The sequence below is a fragment of the Muntiacus reevesi genome, chromosome 6 (assembly GCF_963930625.1).
Source record: "Muntiacus reevesi chromosome 6, mMunRee1.1, whole genome shotgun sequence".
Taxonomy (NCBI): domain Eukaryota; kingdom Metazoa; phylum Chordata; class Mammalia; order Artiodactyla; family Cervidae; genus Muntiacus; species Muntiacus reevesi.
This window is the reverse complement of record NC_089254.1, coordinates 51122345-51139844: the sequence shown is the minus strand read 5'-3', so window position 1 is coordinate 51139844 and position 17500 is coordinate 51122345. Positions and strand designations below refer to the sequence as shown.

Here is a 17500-nt window from a genome sequence, read left to right as displayed (position 1 = left end):
ATTCAAGCTCTTAAATATATACTGAAGATCTGCAGGGAATTGGATTAGTGAGAAGGCTAACAACACTCTATTTAACATAAGTGAGCTGATAGGAGTTTTGGTGAACAACTGCTAAGAAAAACATAGACGCTTCTAATCTTCACACTAAAATCCCTACATCTAAAAGGGAGGTTTTATGGATCCCTACAGAGAATATTCCAAGTTATGCTTGGGGGACCTCCTCACATATCCTGGATCATATTGATCCTCCTTTCTTTAAAATGATGTTGCCTATAATTGTGAATTATAGCTTTAAAAAGTTGTCAATTGTATTCTTGTTTTTCTGATAAGGAAAAACTTGGATGTACTTTAATAATTCAATAACACAATACCATACAAAGATACAATTGTATGTATTCATTATTGGACTCAACTTTGGGGAAATGGAAAGGGTTCTAAGTAAAAAAAGAAAACAGTATAGTAAACAAAATGGTTCCTTGTGTGCTAAAATTCTCAATACTGGTAAAATTCATATATCTATTAATATAATGGAAAGAATATTCTAATTTCCATTAGGATTTTGTTGGAATATGCTTTAATCCAAATGAACTTTAATTCAAATCATTTAGGCTTGTTCCAGTGGAGCTCACATTGTAGTAATACTCACTATGCATTTTTCTGCCTCCATAGGAGACACTGAAGAAAATAAAAAATGATAAAGTATACAAAAAAATTATAATTAGGCGAGTAACATGGAAACTTACATTACCACATGTCAAATAGATAGCTAGTGGGATTTGCTATCTGGCTCAGGAAACTCAAAACAGGGGCTCTGTATCAACCTAGTGGGGTGGGATGGGGAGGGAGGTGGGAGGGAGGTTCAAAAGGGACGGGATATATGTATACCTATGGCTGATTCATGTTGAGGTTTGACAGAAAACAACAAAATTCTGTGAAGCAATTATCCTTCAATAAAAAAATAAATTTAAAAAAAAGAGCTTTTAAATATTCAAGTTTTTGTTTTGTGCACATTGTTAAAAAATACCTTGGTAGATGTCTTTCTCTTTATTTATCAAATTACTATCTCTATGGCTTAATTTCCCCAGAATTCCTCTTTGATTTGACTTTAGAGCCTCTATTTCACCTGGTTGCATCACTCTGAAGAAATCAAGAGAGATAAAGTTTAAATTGTGAAAGAAAAACAAGGCAGTAAAACCATTTTTTTCTGTGTCATTCCAAAGAGAATTGGAAAAACCAGCATGATTTTATTTGAGTAAAAACCATTCAAACATTTTTAAAATGTTTAAAATGCTCATAGAAATAAAATATAACATATAAAATATATTTGTTGAACTGCATTCTTTCAAATCAAACATACAAATATCTTGTGAACAAGGAAATTCATTATGATGTAACCATTCTAATAGTTTTTAAATGAAAACTTTCTCTTATTCCCGAGCTTTCTTTTTTTTTTGATAGAATTATCTCCTTTGTTTTTCTTCTGTTTTTTTTTCCAGTTTTATTGAGATATAATTTATATACAGCACTGTATAAATTTAAGGCATGCAGCATAGTGATTTGACTTACATACATCATGAAAAGATTGACTTACAACCCTGAGTTAGTCCCTGATGTTTCCCAATGCAATGATTCACTATTTCTCTACTATATAAAGTGATCGATCACCACTTGCTTTTCTTCCTTTTGTATCTCCATAAAATACATGAGAAATAAAACACACAGAATGGAAGATATTGAGGGAAAAGAAGTAAAACTGAAAACATTTGAGCAATCTTGGTTTGAGCAGAAAATGGATTTAAACAATTTTTTAATTGAAATAGAGATGACTTACATTGTTGTGATAGTTTAATGTGTTAAGTGATTCATATATATACACACAAAAATATATATGGAAAGAATATATATATATATACACATATATTCTTTTTCAGAATCTTTTCTCACATAGGTTATTAAAAAAATATTGACTGTAGTTTGCTGTGCTATATAGTAATTCCTTGTTGGTTATCTATTTTATGTATAGTAATATGTATGTATAATCCCGAACTCCTAATTTATCCTCCCTCCCCTATCCCCTTTGGTAACCATAAATTTGTTTTCTATGTCTGTGGGGTTATTTCTGTTTTATATATAAGTTCATTTGTGTCATTTTTCATTTGGATTCCACATATAAGTGATATCATATGATACTTGTCTTTGTCTGGTTTACTTCACTTAGTACGATAATCTCTAGGTCCAAACAAAAAAAGATGAAAGTCATCATTGTGTTTTCAACTGTTTAAATAAATGTATTGGAAGTGCCATTGTGGAGACTCATTAGCCAAACTCAAGGAATGTGTCAGTTAAACCAGCTATACTAAAGGAACATGAATTCATAGCACACTTTTGGAATTTCAAAGTTAAAGTGGGAGAAAGTAAAAAAGTAATTGTAAAAGTAAAAAAGATGAATCTTTGCTTCAGCTACTGGCTGTTTTGAACAAAAATGTTTTAATTATTTTTTATCAGCTTTTCAGTTAACTTTTCATGAGGTTTTTGGCTGTTTGATTGATTAGTCACAAATAATAACCATATGAAAACAAAGTAGGATTAATATGCAATGATAATAGTCTCATTGTATTTTTAAAAATATGCTATTCTAGCAGTATTTATCCCCATGATTTAACACAGCTTGCTCAGACTACTTTTAAAGCTATGATTTTTTTCAACTGTATAAAAATTTGTACATGAGAATTAGACATTAGAAATTTATAATTTTGACAAGGAGATTCACAGACATTTTTCTCTATATTGCAAAATTATGCAATGTTATATTTTATCATTTTCAAGTAAGACCTTTTAAATACTGAGCATTTAAAGTCATCATGAACATTAGTACAGTTACTACAATCCTGGATTTTAATGTGAAGTAGGCAATTAAATTATGATATCTAAGTTTGTATTTAGAGTGAATGTTGGTATCCAGGAGTCAAATAAAAAAGGATGGATTTGTAAATCCATCTTGAATAAACTACTGATTGTAAAACTATTTAATGCATAGTGTACTTTAAATATCAACTAATAATTATTTAGTGACATATCTTCATGACACAGTACCCTTGTTTACTATGGTACTTAAATAGAATTAAGAAATTAAAAGGTTAAAAAAATATGAAATTATTGTGACATGCACTTTAAACTTTGATATATATTTTTGACATAAGAAAGAAGTCAGTGTATCCCAATACACAGTACATATTCACAAATTTAGTATTACTCCAGGAACTTACATATATATACACATACATACCCTGGAGAAGGAAATGGCAATCCACTCCAATATTCTTGCCTGGGAAATCCCATGGACAGAGTAGCCTGGTGGGCTACAATCCAGGAGGATGCAAAGAGTTGGACATGATTGAGCAAGCAAACAACAAAAACACATACATATATGTGTATGTATGTGTGTATACACATACACACATATACATATATGATTCATTCCAACTTTTAAAATATTTTTGAATTTATAATAGCTGTCTGTCTAAAACATTTTCATTACCAATCTGAGAGACCAAACAGGGAATTCTGGATAACCAACTAGTGCAATTTTGAACTAACACTTTGTCAAACTAGATGAGCTTGGAATCAGAGAACTATTGAACAATTAAAAAAAAAAAGATATATTTTGAAATAAAGTATAATAATGTCCTTTATGTTGAGTTAGGGATTCTGCTGAAGTTCGTCTTTGGCATGTGTTCAGTCAAATTCAGCTATTTGGCTTTGACTTCATGCTCTGCTTGTGAAACTCTAAATAGCCAAATTCCTACTTCAACACCACTCTGGCATCCTTGATTTTTTGCTTAATCTGTGATAATGGGCTTACATAGAACATATATATAATAAGGGTAATAGTACTAGCATTATGAACAATGTAAGTCATGAAGAATTATTGTTACCAACTTAGTATTCCCTTTTACATACCAATAAACCTTCTATTTGTAACTTAAGGAAATCTTTGGAGTTTTACATCCTGGAAACTCCATCAGTGAGCTAAAGCGTGAATGAAAATTTATTACTGTAGGACTAAAACTTTGCGAGTTACCTGTGAATGCTGCTATGCATTAAAAACTAACTTAGGGGGACTTCCCTGGTGGCTCGTTGGTAGAGAATCTGCCCGCTGATGCAGGAGACAAAGGTTCAATCCCTGATCTGGGAAGATCCTCCATGCTGAAGAGCACCTAAGCCCATGCAGCACAACTAGTGAGCCTGTGCTCTAGAGAACAGGAGCTGCAGCTAATGAGCCCACACCCTGCAGCCTGTGCTCTGCAACGAGAAGCCACTGCAGTGAGAAGCTAGCATACAGCACTAGAGAGTAGCCCCCACTTTCTGCAACCAGAGAAAAGCCAGTGCAGCAACAAAGACCCAGCACAGCCAAAAATAAACTATTTTTTTAAGTTTTAAAAAATTGACTCAAAAAATAATAAGTGAAGTCTCTCAGTCGTGTCCGACTTTTTGCGACCCATGGACGGTAGCCTACCAGGCTCCACAATCCATGGAATTTTCCAGGCAAGAATTTTCCAGGCAAGAATACTGGAGTGGGCTGCCATATCCTTCTCCAGGGGATCTTCCCAACCCAGGGATTGAACCCGGGTCTCCTACATTGCAGGCAGACACTTTACAGTCTGAGCCACCAGGGAAGCCCCTAAAAAAATTAGGTTTTAAAAATGCTAACAGGGGTAAATAAATACATAGGGAAATATTAAAACTATATTGAGTTAGTTTTTGTGAAAATTTAAATGAGCTAGGATGATAGAAATTAAATTGGATTTAATTTTGTTTAGGTTATATGTTTTTTAAAAAGTTCTCTTTGTCAATTGTTTATGAGTTGTGGGAAAACTTTAAAGGAGAATATCAACTTTGCCACATTAAGATATCATAATCAACAAAAATAAGAAATCATTGTTTTTGTAAAAGAATATCAAACTATGTACATTTTAATAGTTAAATAATAGCAGGAACATTTTTTATGTCAGATGTATTCCTGTATCCTAGAAATTCCTTTCTTTGGTTGAGATACTTGCCCTTGTTCTCAGTTTCAACAAAATAAATAGTTTTTCTCCCTGTAATTCAGCATTTGAACAAAATGTTTATTTGGTACACCTCTCACTGAAAAGAGATTTTAAACATGGGCATTTTGCATACAGGTTATAGTAAGCCCCTAGTCAAATACAGATCAATAAGATGTTAGGTTTGGCAAATTATAAATCAACACATGGCTCTCTGAGGGACAGCTCAGCATCTGCAATAATTGTTGCCACTGGAGAGGAGTTCTGGGGACCCAGAGGTCAGGACTAGTAGGGAAATTTAACTTTGCAAGGCATACCCTTCTCTGCAATTCAGTTATTTTGCCCATGTGTGTATACTGGTTTTTCAAATTATAAAATTTAAGATGAAAAGTAAAAATTAATACTTCAATAATTCAAATTATTTTATATCAGGTTGGTTCAATATAGCATATGAATAATACAATACCTCTATAAAAATATACTTTTATTATTTTTAGTTTTGAGTAACCCTAGAAAATAAGCAGAGCATTATTAAATAAGTTAATTAATTCAAGTAGCCTGACTTTTACATAATGCCATATTAAAATTACTTACTTAATATTAAAAATTATTACTGAATGTAGAAAATAAAAGGATATGGAAAGAATTACTTTTATTTTTGAGTGTGAGAGAGTTGCTCATGTATTAATAATTTTTACCAGTATGTGAAACCACTGGAACTTTTAAATTGTGTGTGCCCGAAGGATGTATAGTCTAGATGTGAATATAGATATGAATTACCAAATTTTCATTAATCCTTAGCATAGTGCTTGGCACCTAGTAGTTACTCTACAAACTCTGACTCTAGGAATAAAGAATTACTTGATTTATCTGTGGTATTATATGGAATTTGATTAGGAATTATTGTTTTTCTTTCAACTCCTGAAAAAAGAAACCTTTTAATGTTTGTCTGTAATCCTGGCAGTGAATAGCAACAAACCCAAATCACCATACAGAAGGAAATAGGGTTTCTCAATTTTTTTGTGGGCATGAAATTTTTAAATTACATAACTTTAAAACTTTGGTATATACTATTGTATGTATCACATGGACCACAGCCTTGTCTAACTCGATGAAACTATGAGCCATGCCATGTAGGGCCACCCAATACGACGGGACATGGTGGAGAGTTCTGACAAAACGTGGTCCACTGGAGAAGGGAATGGCAAACCATTTCAGTATTCTTGCCTTGAGAACCCAATGAACAGTATGAAAAGGCAAAAAGATAGGACACTGAAAGGTGAACTTCCCCAGGTCAGGTGCCCAATATGCTACTGGAGATCAGTGGGGAAAAAACCCAGAAAGAATGAAGAGACAGAGCCAAAGCAAAAACAACACCCAGTTGTGGATGTAACTGGTGTTGGAAGTAAAGTCCGATGCTGTAAAGAGCAACCATGCATGGGAACCTGGAATGTTAGGTCTATGAGTCAAGGCAAATTGGAAGTGGTGAAACAGGAGATGGTAAGAGTGAACGTAGATATTTTAGGAATCAGCAAATTAAAATGGACTGGAATGGGTGATTTTAACTCAGATGACCATTATATCTACTACGGTGGGCAAGAATCCCTTAGAAGAAATGGAGTAGCCATCATAGTCAACAAAAGAGTCCGAAACAAGAGTTTTGGATATCTCAAAAATGACAGAATGATCTCTGTTCGTTTCCAAGGCAAACCATTCAATATCACAGTAATTGAAGTCTATGCCCCAACCAGTGATGCTGAAGAAGCTGAATGGTTCTATGAAGACCTACAAGACCTCCTAGAACTAACACCCGAAAATGATGTCCTTTTCATTATAGGAGACAGGAATGCAAAAGTAGGAAGTCAAGAAATACCTGGAATAACAGTCAAATTTGGCCTTGGAGTACAGAATGAAGCAGGGCAAAGGCTAATAGAGCTTTGTAAAGAGAACACACTGGTCAGAGCAAACACCCTCTTCCAACAACGCAGAGAAGACTCTACACATGGACATCACCAGATGGTCAATGCTGAAATCAGATTGATTATATTCTTTGCAGTCAAAGATGGAGAAGCTCTATACAGTCAGTAAAAACAAGACCAGGAGCTGACTGTGGCTCAAATCATGATCTCCTTATTGCCAAATTCAGACTTAAACTGAAGAAAGTAGGGAAAACCGCTAGACCATTCAGATATGACCTAAATCAAATCCCTTACAATTATACACTGAAAATGAGAAACATATTCAAGGGATTAGATCTGATAGACAGAGTGCTCGATGAACTATGGTTGGAGGTTTATGACATTGTACAGGAGGCAGGGATCAAGACCATCCTCAAGAAAAAGAAATGCAAAAAGACAAAATGGTTGTCTGAGGAGGCCTTACAAACAGCTTTGAGAAGAGAAGCAAAAGGCAAAGGAGAATAGAAAAGATATACCCATTTGAATGCAGAGTTCCAAAGAATAGGAAGGAGAGATAAAAAAGCCTTCCTCAGTGATCAGTGCAAAGAAATAGAGGAAGACAATAGAATGGAAAAGACTAGAGATCTCTTCAAGAAAATTAGAGATATCAAGGGAACATTTCATGCAAAGATGGGCTCAATAAAGGACAGTAATGGTATGGATCTAACAGAAGCAGAAGATATTAAGAGGTGGCAAGAATAAACAGAAGAACTGTACAAAAAAGATCTTCATGATCCAGATAATCACAGTGGTGTGATCACTCACCTAGAGCCAGACATCCTGGAATGTTAGTCAAGTGGGCCTTAGGAAGCAACTATGAACAAAGCTAGTGGAGTGACGGAATTCCAGTTAAGTTATTTCAAAACCTAAAAGATAATGCTGTGAACATGCTACACTCAATATGCCAGCAAATTTGGAAAGCTCAGCAGTGGCCACAGGACTGGAAAAGGTCAGTTTTCATTTCAATCCCAAAGAAAGACAATGCCAAAGTATGCTCAAGCTACCACACAATTGCACCATCTCACACGCTAACAAGGTGATGCTCAAAGTTCTCCAAGCCAGGCTTTACCAGTGCATGAGCTGTGCACTGCCAGATGTTCAAGCTGGATTTAGAAAAGGCAGAGGAACCAGAGATCAAATTGCCAACATCTGCTGGATCATCAAAAAAGCAAGAGAGTTCCAGAAAAACATCTACTTCTGCGTTAAGGCTATGCCAGTGTCTTTGACTGTGTGGATCACAACAAACTGTGGAAAATTCTGAAAGAGAAGGGAATACCAGACCATCTGACCTGCCTCTTGAGAAACCTGTATGCAGGTCAGGAAGCAACAGTTAGAACTGGACATGGAACAACAGACTGGTTCCAAACAGGAAAAGGATTACATCAAAGCTGTATATTGTCACCCTGATTATTTAACTTATATGCAGAGTACATCATGAGAAATGCTGGGCTGGATGAAGCACACGCTGGAATCAATTTTTGCCAGGAGAAATATCAATAACCTCAGATATGCAGATGACACAACCCTTATGGTAGAAAGCAAAGAACTAAAGAGTCTCTTGACGAAAGTGAATGAGGAGAGTGAAAAAATTTGCTTAAAACTCAGCATTCAGAAAACTAAGATCATGGCATCTGGTCCCATCACTTCATGGCAAATAGTATGGGAAACAGTGAGAGAATTTATTTTGGGGGGCTCCAAATTCATTGCAGATGGTGACCACAGTCATGAAATTAAAAGACGCTTACTCCTTGGAAGGAAAGTTATGACCAACCTAGACAGCATATTAAAAAGCAGAGACATTACTTTGCCAACAGACTTTGGTTTTTCCAGTAGTCATGTATGGATGTGAGAGTTGGACTATAAAGAAAACTGAGCACCAAAGAACGGGTGCTTTTGAACTGTAGTATAGGAGAAGACTCTTGAGAGTCCCTTGGACTGCAAGGAGAACCGACCAGTCCATCCTAAAGGAAATGAGTCCTGAATATTCATTGGAAGGACTGATACTGAAGCTGAAACTCCAATACTTTGGCCACCTGATGAGAAGAGCTAACTCATTGGAAAAGACCCTGATGCTTGGAAAGATTTAAGGTGGGAGGAGAAGTGGATGACAGAGGATGAGATGGTTGGGTGGCATCACTGGCTCAATGGGCATGAGTTTGAATAGACTCCAGGAGTTGGTTATGGAGAGGGAGGCCTGGCATGCTGCAGTCCTTGGGAGTTGCAAATAGTTGGAGACAACTGAGCGACTGGACTAAACTTATTGCATGTATACATCCTTGAAATACTGTTTTAAGGGAAAGTGAATGATCTTCACTTAAGATTTTAAGTTGATTATTATTCTATGATGCTCTAGTTCACTGATTACCAGATCCCAGGTTGTGGTTGCCAGTACACTAATTTTGTGATCAATTGAACAGATCTTTTAACCTAGCTTCATTGAATTTTCACTTGTTGCAGGCACTTGTATAGGCTCTGGGGATAAATCTTTTACAATAAGCAATAGTAAACCCTGCCATTATAAATCTTACCTTTTAGTGAAGAAGACAGACAACAAATAAAGTGTATAGTGGTAACTGCTAAGGAGAAAAATGAAAAAGCAAGGATCAGAGAAACTTAAGCAACCATATGAGATGGGAGAAATTGAACTTGTAGACAAGATAGCCAGGGAAGGAGTCCTGGGAAGGGGCTATGTGAGTTGTGACCTTAGAAATATGAGGGTGCTCTTGAACAAGTTAATTAATTTTCCTGTACTTCAGTGTCCTCATCTCTAAAATGAAAGTAATGATGATAGTAATAGTGGTTGGGCGTTACATCAGTTATCATTTATGAAGGCTTTGCAAAATTGATTGACATATGAGTAGCACTATATATATCTGTTAAATAAATCAGACAAAGAAACCTGCCAGAGGAGTGAGTTGGAGCCAGAGGAGCTGTATAAACAGGAGCTGAGTTTTGAACACGTAAGACTGGAGAGTATGTTAGGGTTACAGCGAGATGTCAGATAAGCAGCCTGCAATTCAAGGAAGAGATCTAGGCTAGAGATCACTTGAATACTAAGCCTATACTTAGTATTTGATACTGAAATAAATTAGTGTAATTGTAAAAAAAAATTTTATTGAGTTATTTTTTCCTTACATATTTGAAAAACACTGAGTTAAAGAAAGACATCTAAGATATCTCTGTTACTAAACATCTCAGAACTGTTTTACTTGCTAACATAAGCCATGGGTCTCCTAAGTCAAGATAACAGATCTCTGAGATCTCTTAGACTCACAGCATTTAGGGAGTACTGTTCCATCGAATACAATGCTGAATTTGCTATAATACTGCCTGAAAAAGTGAATTAATTCTTGCAAATCATCAAAACATTAAAAAAAAAAACAACTCATGAAACCTTCAAAATGGCACAAAGTTGATCAGCTAGTTGTTTCATATTTTAAAATAGTTTTGTATCCATAGAAAATAACTAAGCAAGTTGATGTGAAAACATTGTCTCATGAGCAGTGTGATAGTTTACTTTTTAAAAATGCTCCCCAGGTTATCTGCAATTGGAGTAATCTATGGAGCTTCAAAAACTACTGATGCTTGTGTTCTGACTTCAGAAATTATGATTTAATTTGGTGGGGCTGTGGTCAGAGCACTGGAAATTTTAAAGGATCCCCAAGTGATTTGAATATGTAAACTCTTTGGGAAGCCATTCTTACTAACAGAAATCCCTTTTCGACATTATTTTTCTCTATCCCTTATCTGTAATATTTAAAATATTTAAACATTAATTATTTAAAATATAAATATTTAATATTGTTAAAATATAATATTATGTTAATTAAGGACCATTATTTGGACTGATTTATCAAATGTTTACGTGCCTTCTGTTTATTATCCTATCATTGTGATACCATGGTAGTACCACTAATTTTCAATGCAAATGAATAGTATAATGGAATTCTACTTTAAAGTAAGTAAATATGTAGGTTACCAAAGTTATTAATAAAATCTGAAAGCTAAATTATTATTAACATCTTAACTATAGTCTCAGAAATATATGTCTTTAGCCAAAGTATAAAATGTTACTAGCCACTCAACCTGGTAGGATCAAATGGTACCACTTATAATTCTTTAGACTTTTGCCTTACTGGAAAGCAATACTCACAAATATTGGGTTGGCCAAAAAGTTCGTTCAGGTTTTTCCAGGAAATGTTATGGAAAAACCCTAACAAGTTTTTTGGGGGGTTTTTGCCAACCCACAATAGTATGCTCTTTAACAGAACATTTACATATGATAGTAACCAAGATGTCTTTCAGAACTCTATGAACCTGTTTTAATCAATTAAATCAACAACTGCTGAGCACATACTAGGCAATGTTTTAGGAACTGAGTGTCTACCAGTAAAGTGAGAAATCCTTGCTCCTAGTAAATGGTGGAGGGAGACTGTAAAACAAATAATATAGCTTAGGTGGTAAATGAAAGAAAGTAGATAGGTCATGATAAAAGGCAGGTAGGCAGGGGCAGTGGTTGATAGTGTGTTGAAAGACCTCTCACAGGAAGTGACCTTTGAGCCACCTAAAAGAAGGGAGGGAAGAAGCTGTGAGAAGAGTTGCAACCAGAGAGTGGCCTAGGTTGTGGGAATAGCTGGAGCAAAATCCTGAAAGGGAGCAAATATGGGATGCATTCGAGAAAAAGCAGAAGGCTCATGTAATAGAATGAAATGGAGAGAGACAGTGATGGATGAGGTCAGAGACAGTAACAATCAGATAATATACTGAAAATACAACTACCATATGACCCAGCAGTCCCATTACTAGAAATATACCTAGAGAAAACCATAATTCAGGAAAACACATGCACCCCAGTGTTCATTGTCGCATTATTTAAAATAGCTAGGACATGGAGGCAACCTAAATATTCAACAACAGAGGAATGGATAAAGAAAATGTGGTATATATATACAAAGGAATATTACTCAGCCATAAAAAGGAATGAAATTGGGTCATTTGTAGAGATGTGCATGGACCTAGAGACTATCATACAGAGTTAAATTAAGTTTTCTCAAAAAGAGAAAAACATACATCATATATTAACATGTATATGTGGAATCTAGAAAAATGCTATAGATCATTTTACTTGTGAAAGAGAAATTGAGACACAGATGTAGAGAACAAACTATGAACACCAAGTGGGGAAAAGGAGGTGGTGGGATCAATCAGGAGATTGGGATTGACATATATTGAAACAATGTATAAAATGGATAACTAATGAGAACATACTGTTTAACTCAGGGAACCCTATTCAGTACTCTGTGGTGACGTAAACAGGAAGGAAATTAAAAAAGACGGGATAAATGTCTATGTATAACTGATTCACTTTGCCTTATAGTAAAAACTAATACAACATTGTAAACCAACTATAGTCCAACAAAAATTGGGAAAAAAAGAAAAACAAAACCTTTTACTCATAAATTTCAAACTTCTTTTAATTATAAGGAAAATGCATGTAACATAAAAGTAAAAAATAAGTGCCAGCTCCTCATAGGCTGCAGTAAGTTTTGTTTTGTTTTGTTTTTTTTTTCTCTTCTAAGTGTTCTCAGAAGCCATTAGAGGCTTTGCTGGGGAACTGTCATGGTTTAATTTACTTTTAGAGAGATAACTTTGGGCTGATAGATGAAAAGTAAATGATCCAAAGGCAAGGTGAAAACAGAAAGACAGTCAGGAAGCTATAGCAGTGTCTAGGCAAGAAGTGACCGGAGCAGAGAGGCAGCAGACGAGATGGTGAAAGTTCTGATACTGAGGGTGTGTTGATGCTCCGCAGAAAAAGATATGCTCATGGAGTTTTGCTGTTAAGACACCTAAACACATGCAGCCAGACAACAAAAAGTCACAGTCATGAAAGTTTCAGAATCTTAGGTTAAAGCTAGAATTAAATTAGTCGTTAATGATATTTATATAGAAAGTATTTCCTTTGTAACAGAAATACCTTTCTTTATTAACCCATCCTCTTTTCATAGAAAAAAATAACTTTTAATAACTTTGAGAATCTGAGCTATCCTGTCATTTCTTTAGTCTCAGGACATGTCTTAAAATCTTGAGGAGCCAGAATCACCAAAATGACAACTTTTGGTAAAACTTTCTGTTTGAAATTGTGATAAGCGTAGCAACCTAAGGTTTCTCTTTTCATTTCTCATAAATCAGGTAAATTTGCATAATCTGAACCAGAAAGTTGTTTAAAATGAGTAGTTGATTTATTCTGTCAGTCATAAAATGGAGGAGAAATTTAGATATTATATGCTTAATTGATCCGTTTAAGTAAACATATTGGCTTATTTAGGACCTGAAAATGAAATTCAGTTATTTCCTTTGCCTCTCTGAGAAAGATCAAAATACTTTGATAATTGTCAAATGTTATTTTTCTTTTGAGTGTTCACTGTTTTCCTCTGACACTTGTGTTTTCCCTTCTTCTTTTTATTTCTTTTTATATGTATTATTTCCAAGTGTCTTTGTCTTTTAGTTCCTCACTGATACTAGCAATAAATAAAAATCCAATAATATTAATTTTAATACTGTTGAAAGTCCAATACTTTAATTTTCAAATGGAACTTGCTGTGTTTTTTCAACTGATCCTTAATATTAGCCCCAATACTATTATTTCTCATACTGTTCTTGAATTGGTAGTCTTTAACAGATAAATGATTATTAAAGAGAAAAAATATAGTGCTGATGATGTAAAACTGATTTATCATCATATATTAATTATTCCGGTAACATCACTTTTGTTGTTTGCATCAATCCAGTAACAATACTAAGGTCATTTTATGAACTTTACTTTGTTATATTAGTGGGGCTTCCTTTCATTTTATAGCTGGCTTAAGTCCTGCCGAAATTCAGCAGTTATGGAAAGAAGTGACTGGAGTTCACAGTATGGAAGACAATGGCATTAAGCATGGAGGGCTAGACCTCACTACTAACAATTCCTCCTCGACTACCTCCTCCACCACTTCCAAAGCATCACCACCAATAACCCATCATACCATAGTGAATGGACAGTCTTCAGTTCTAAATGCAAGGCGAGACAGGTAAATTTCATGACATATATTTTGTTACTTATCACCAAATTTTACTTTCACTATTTGTAAAATGAAAAATAATGATTTGTACTTAACAGAGGCAGAAGGTGTAGGACAGCAAATTAAATAGGTAGAAACTTTTAAATTATCTTATATATTATTTCATCAGAAAAAAAACAGCTCAAATGCCAGCAGTTTGATGGATAGAATGGGGAATTTCCTGAAGAAAGTTATTTTATAATAAGCGCATGTAGAATTATTGTGTCAAAAGATGCTATGATTAACCTGATTGCTGAAATGAGAATCTTCTTACCATTTTAAAACTTAAGAATGAGTTTCAAATAATTAAAGATGCATAATATATATATGTATGTATATGTACATATATAGATATCCCCCTTAATATATGTTACAACCATGTGCTTAGAAATCAGAGAATAGAGATACATAAGCATGCAAACACAGGTATCATAAACCAGAAGAAAGAAGAATTTTAAATATATAATTAAAATGAACTTATGGTAATGCCCTGGATAAATTTGCATCAAAATTCCTAAAGAAAAATTTAGATTTCAGTTACCGACACTAAGTACATTATATTAGATCATTTTTTTCAACTTAGTGTTTTTGGTTGTATAAAAAGTACCCTTGTAAAAGGGTCACCCATATACTTTTTATCCATTTAACTCTATTTATGCAGGCATATGGTAACCTAATCAGATCCTTTGATGTGATTTACATAAAATATATAAGGTAAAATATTGCTCAGTGAAAAATACCTTTTAAAAGATGGAACATAAGTACAGGATTTCTTTACAGAGTGACTTAATGCCATATGATATAGAGTTATAAAATTCATATTTCAGTGTAGTAGATTGACAATGTTCTGTAATGTGAATACCTGCCTGTCAGCAATAAACTCTTTTCTCATAAACAAGTATTTTTTCAAGGAAACATGCATTTATACAGTACAGTTAAAATATAATGCTATAATTTGGTGATGTTTTGGTCTTTCTTGGAGTATCATGAAAATTTTTTCTTGTTAGATTTCATTATTGTAAAATGGTGTGCTTTTGAATGCTTTCATGCTATTGTTTTAATTGAGAGTAATTTGATGATTATATACTTCAGAAGTTGGTTGATGTCTCTAGGATCTATCTGATACAATACTCACTTATCAAAAGTCTTGGCTAATTGTAAAAGAGATAGCTAATGAATACCATTCCAAAGTAGAATTTTTTGATCAACTGTAACTAGCAGAAATATATATGATTCACACATAAATATTAAACAATGTAAATGATTCTGAAGGTCCATATTATCTCTAAAAGAGCATTTCAAAAATCTTGTGGTGATTTTCCTATTACTTTCTTAAAAACACAGTTTTTTTTTTTAACTTGACCACATGTGAATATATATTTTTATTTAGAGGTAAATGTTACATTAAGGTCATGTGGCAGGATTAGCATATGATATTATACAGTCCTCTTAGTTTTTCATCCTTTATTAACAGTCATCTTTGGCTTTATTTCTCCTCTAATTGGAACATCATCTAGCCTTGGCAGTTGAACTATTCAATAGAACGATTAAATTTTTCTGACTGCTCTGAGCTGAATTGACCTGTTTTGACCTGTTTGTCACTGATTGTAACCTGACAGGCGCTAGCAGCCTGCAACGATTATGGCTTTTTGAGATGAATCTGACGTCGTGTTCTTTTGCTGCAGCTCGTCACATGAGGAGACTGGGGCCTCTCACACTCTCTACGGCCATGGAGTTTGCAAATGGCCAGGCTGTGAAAGCATTTGTGAAGATTTTGGACAGTTTTTAAAGTAGGTTTTTTACTTTTTTTTAGTGGAGGGAGTGGATTATATGGGAGTTTTAGGCAGTTTTGCTGTAAATAAGCAAAAGAAAGATGAAGAAAGAAAGTAAAGGTCCATCCTAAGGCACTCTGTATGTTTTCTGTGTATTTCAACAAGTTGGATTAGCAAACTCAGGCTAAGAAGGTTAACTCTCCATCTTTACTTTTCATGAGAAAATTTCACGAAAGGTCTTTGAATGAATAATAAAAAGTAGCCTACTATAATAGCGTCGTTAATAATCGAAAGATATGTTCGTAGGATTCACTTAAATTTCGAGGTTTCTATAAAAATTTCCAGTAAGATTATGTGAGAAGTCATATGTGTGCGTGTGTCTGTGTTTATATAGAGACACACATTTAAACAAAAGACACATTTTAAAGGCTTATTTTTATTGCAGAATTTTTCTTACTTTAAATAATGTTTAATGTATTGATTTAGTAAGAGTAAAAAACTGAAAGTTAATCATAGCTAAAATTTTAAGATAGCTGTATTTTTTCCATGTTGTGACTTGCTGCCCTGAGAATCATAAAGAAACATACATGGCCCTAAGCTTGTTTGATAGACTGTAAGACTTCTCTAACTTAAAATCAAAACTTTGTATATCCTTAAGTTCTTCATACAGTGATAATATATTTTTTAATTCATAAGAGGTTTTTTTTCAAATGAGAATATGCATCTTTCATGAGACATTTTCCACTCACAATTTCAGAATGCAAGAGATCTAAACAGAGAGCTACAGATAGGTTTATGGAGATGAGTAACTTCACAGGCTGAGACTCTTATGTTGTCATGGAGCAGCTAACAGGGTCAATGAACTGTTTCATGCTTCATCAACAATTAAGTTAATTAGCTCATTTGAAATTGCATTGCTTTGTTGCCAGGATGTTGGCAGAAACATCAAAAAGATGTGTTTACAAATGGTATACTACAGGGTATAGAGCAGAAGCACCTTCACAGCAAGGCCCAAGTACTTGGCATCATAGTAACTATATAACTGAATTACACGAAGACTTCCACAAGGAATTTTTTAACTTTTTAAAAAAATTTCTGACCAATTAAAGGAAAAAAATGCTTCCTATATTACTGTGTACTTTGTACATGGCCTTAATTGAAAATTTGCACTATCCAGAAGTTGTGAGCTGCCATTTTGTTGGGTAGGAAGCTGATTCACATGTTCTAAGCAAAAAGAGCCCTTAAAATATTAGGCAACTTTGCTGAAGATTTCTTATCTAAGAAAAATAATATTTGTTAAAACAAGGACAGAAAATAAGAATATTCATTCTCTGAAGAACTAATTTCATATTTCTTCATTTGAATATATTAGTTCTGATTGATATATTATTTTTATCATTAAGATTATTTAGAGGACTTTTGCTGCTATTTCTTAAGAATAGCAATTTAAGCCTTTTAGCTCAGTCATCATACATTTTATTGCTCTAAGTTGTTATTTCTAGCAAAATTCAAAATAAAGCTTTAAGAAAAAATATATATCTTTCAATATAATTTCCTTTATGGCACATGGAAATAAACATTTTTATTCATCTCAAATTTGTATAAATATGAACTCTCATTTTACC

The 17500-nt window shown here is 34.0% G+C and overlaps 1 protein-coding gene across 9 annotated transcripts in view; it reads left to right on the top strand.

Moving 5' to 3' along the window:
- FOXP2 (forkhead box P2) overlaps window positions 1-17500 on the top strand; it is a 632418-nt gene that overhangs the window by 562238 nt on the left and 52680 nt on the right. For all 9 annotated transcript variants that reach the window (XM_065939060.1, XM_065939065.1, XM_065939064.1 and 6 more), the window contains 2 exons: window positions 13860-14073; window positions 15789-15893. In XM_065939060.1, the coding sequence (XP_065795132.1) occupies window positions 13860-14073; window positions 15789-15893 (319 nt within the window). The remainder of the gene's footprint in view (window positions 1-13859; window positions 14074-15788; window positions 15894-17500) is intronic.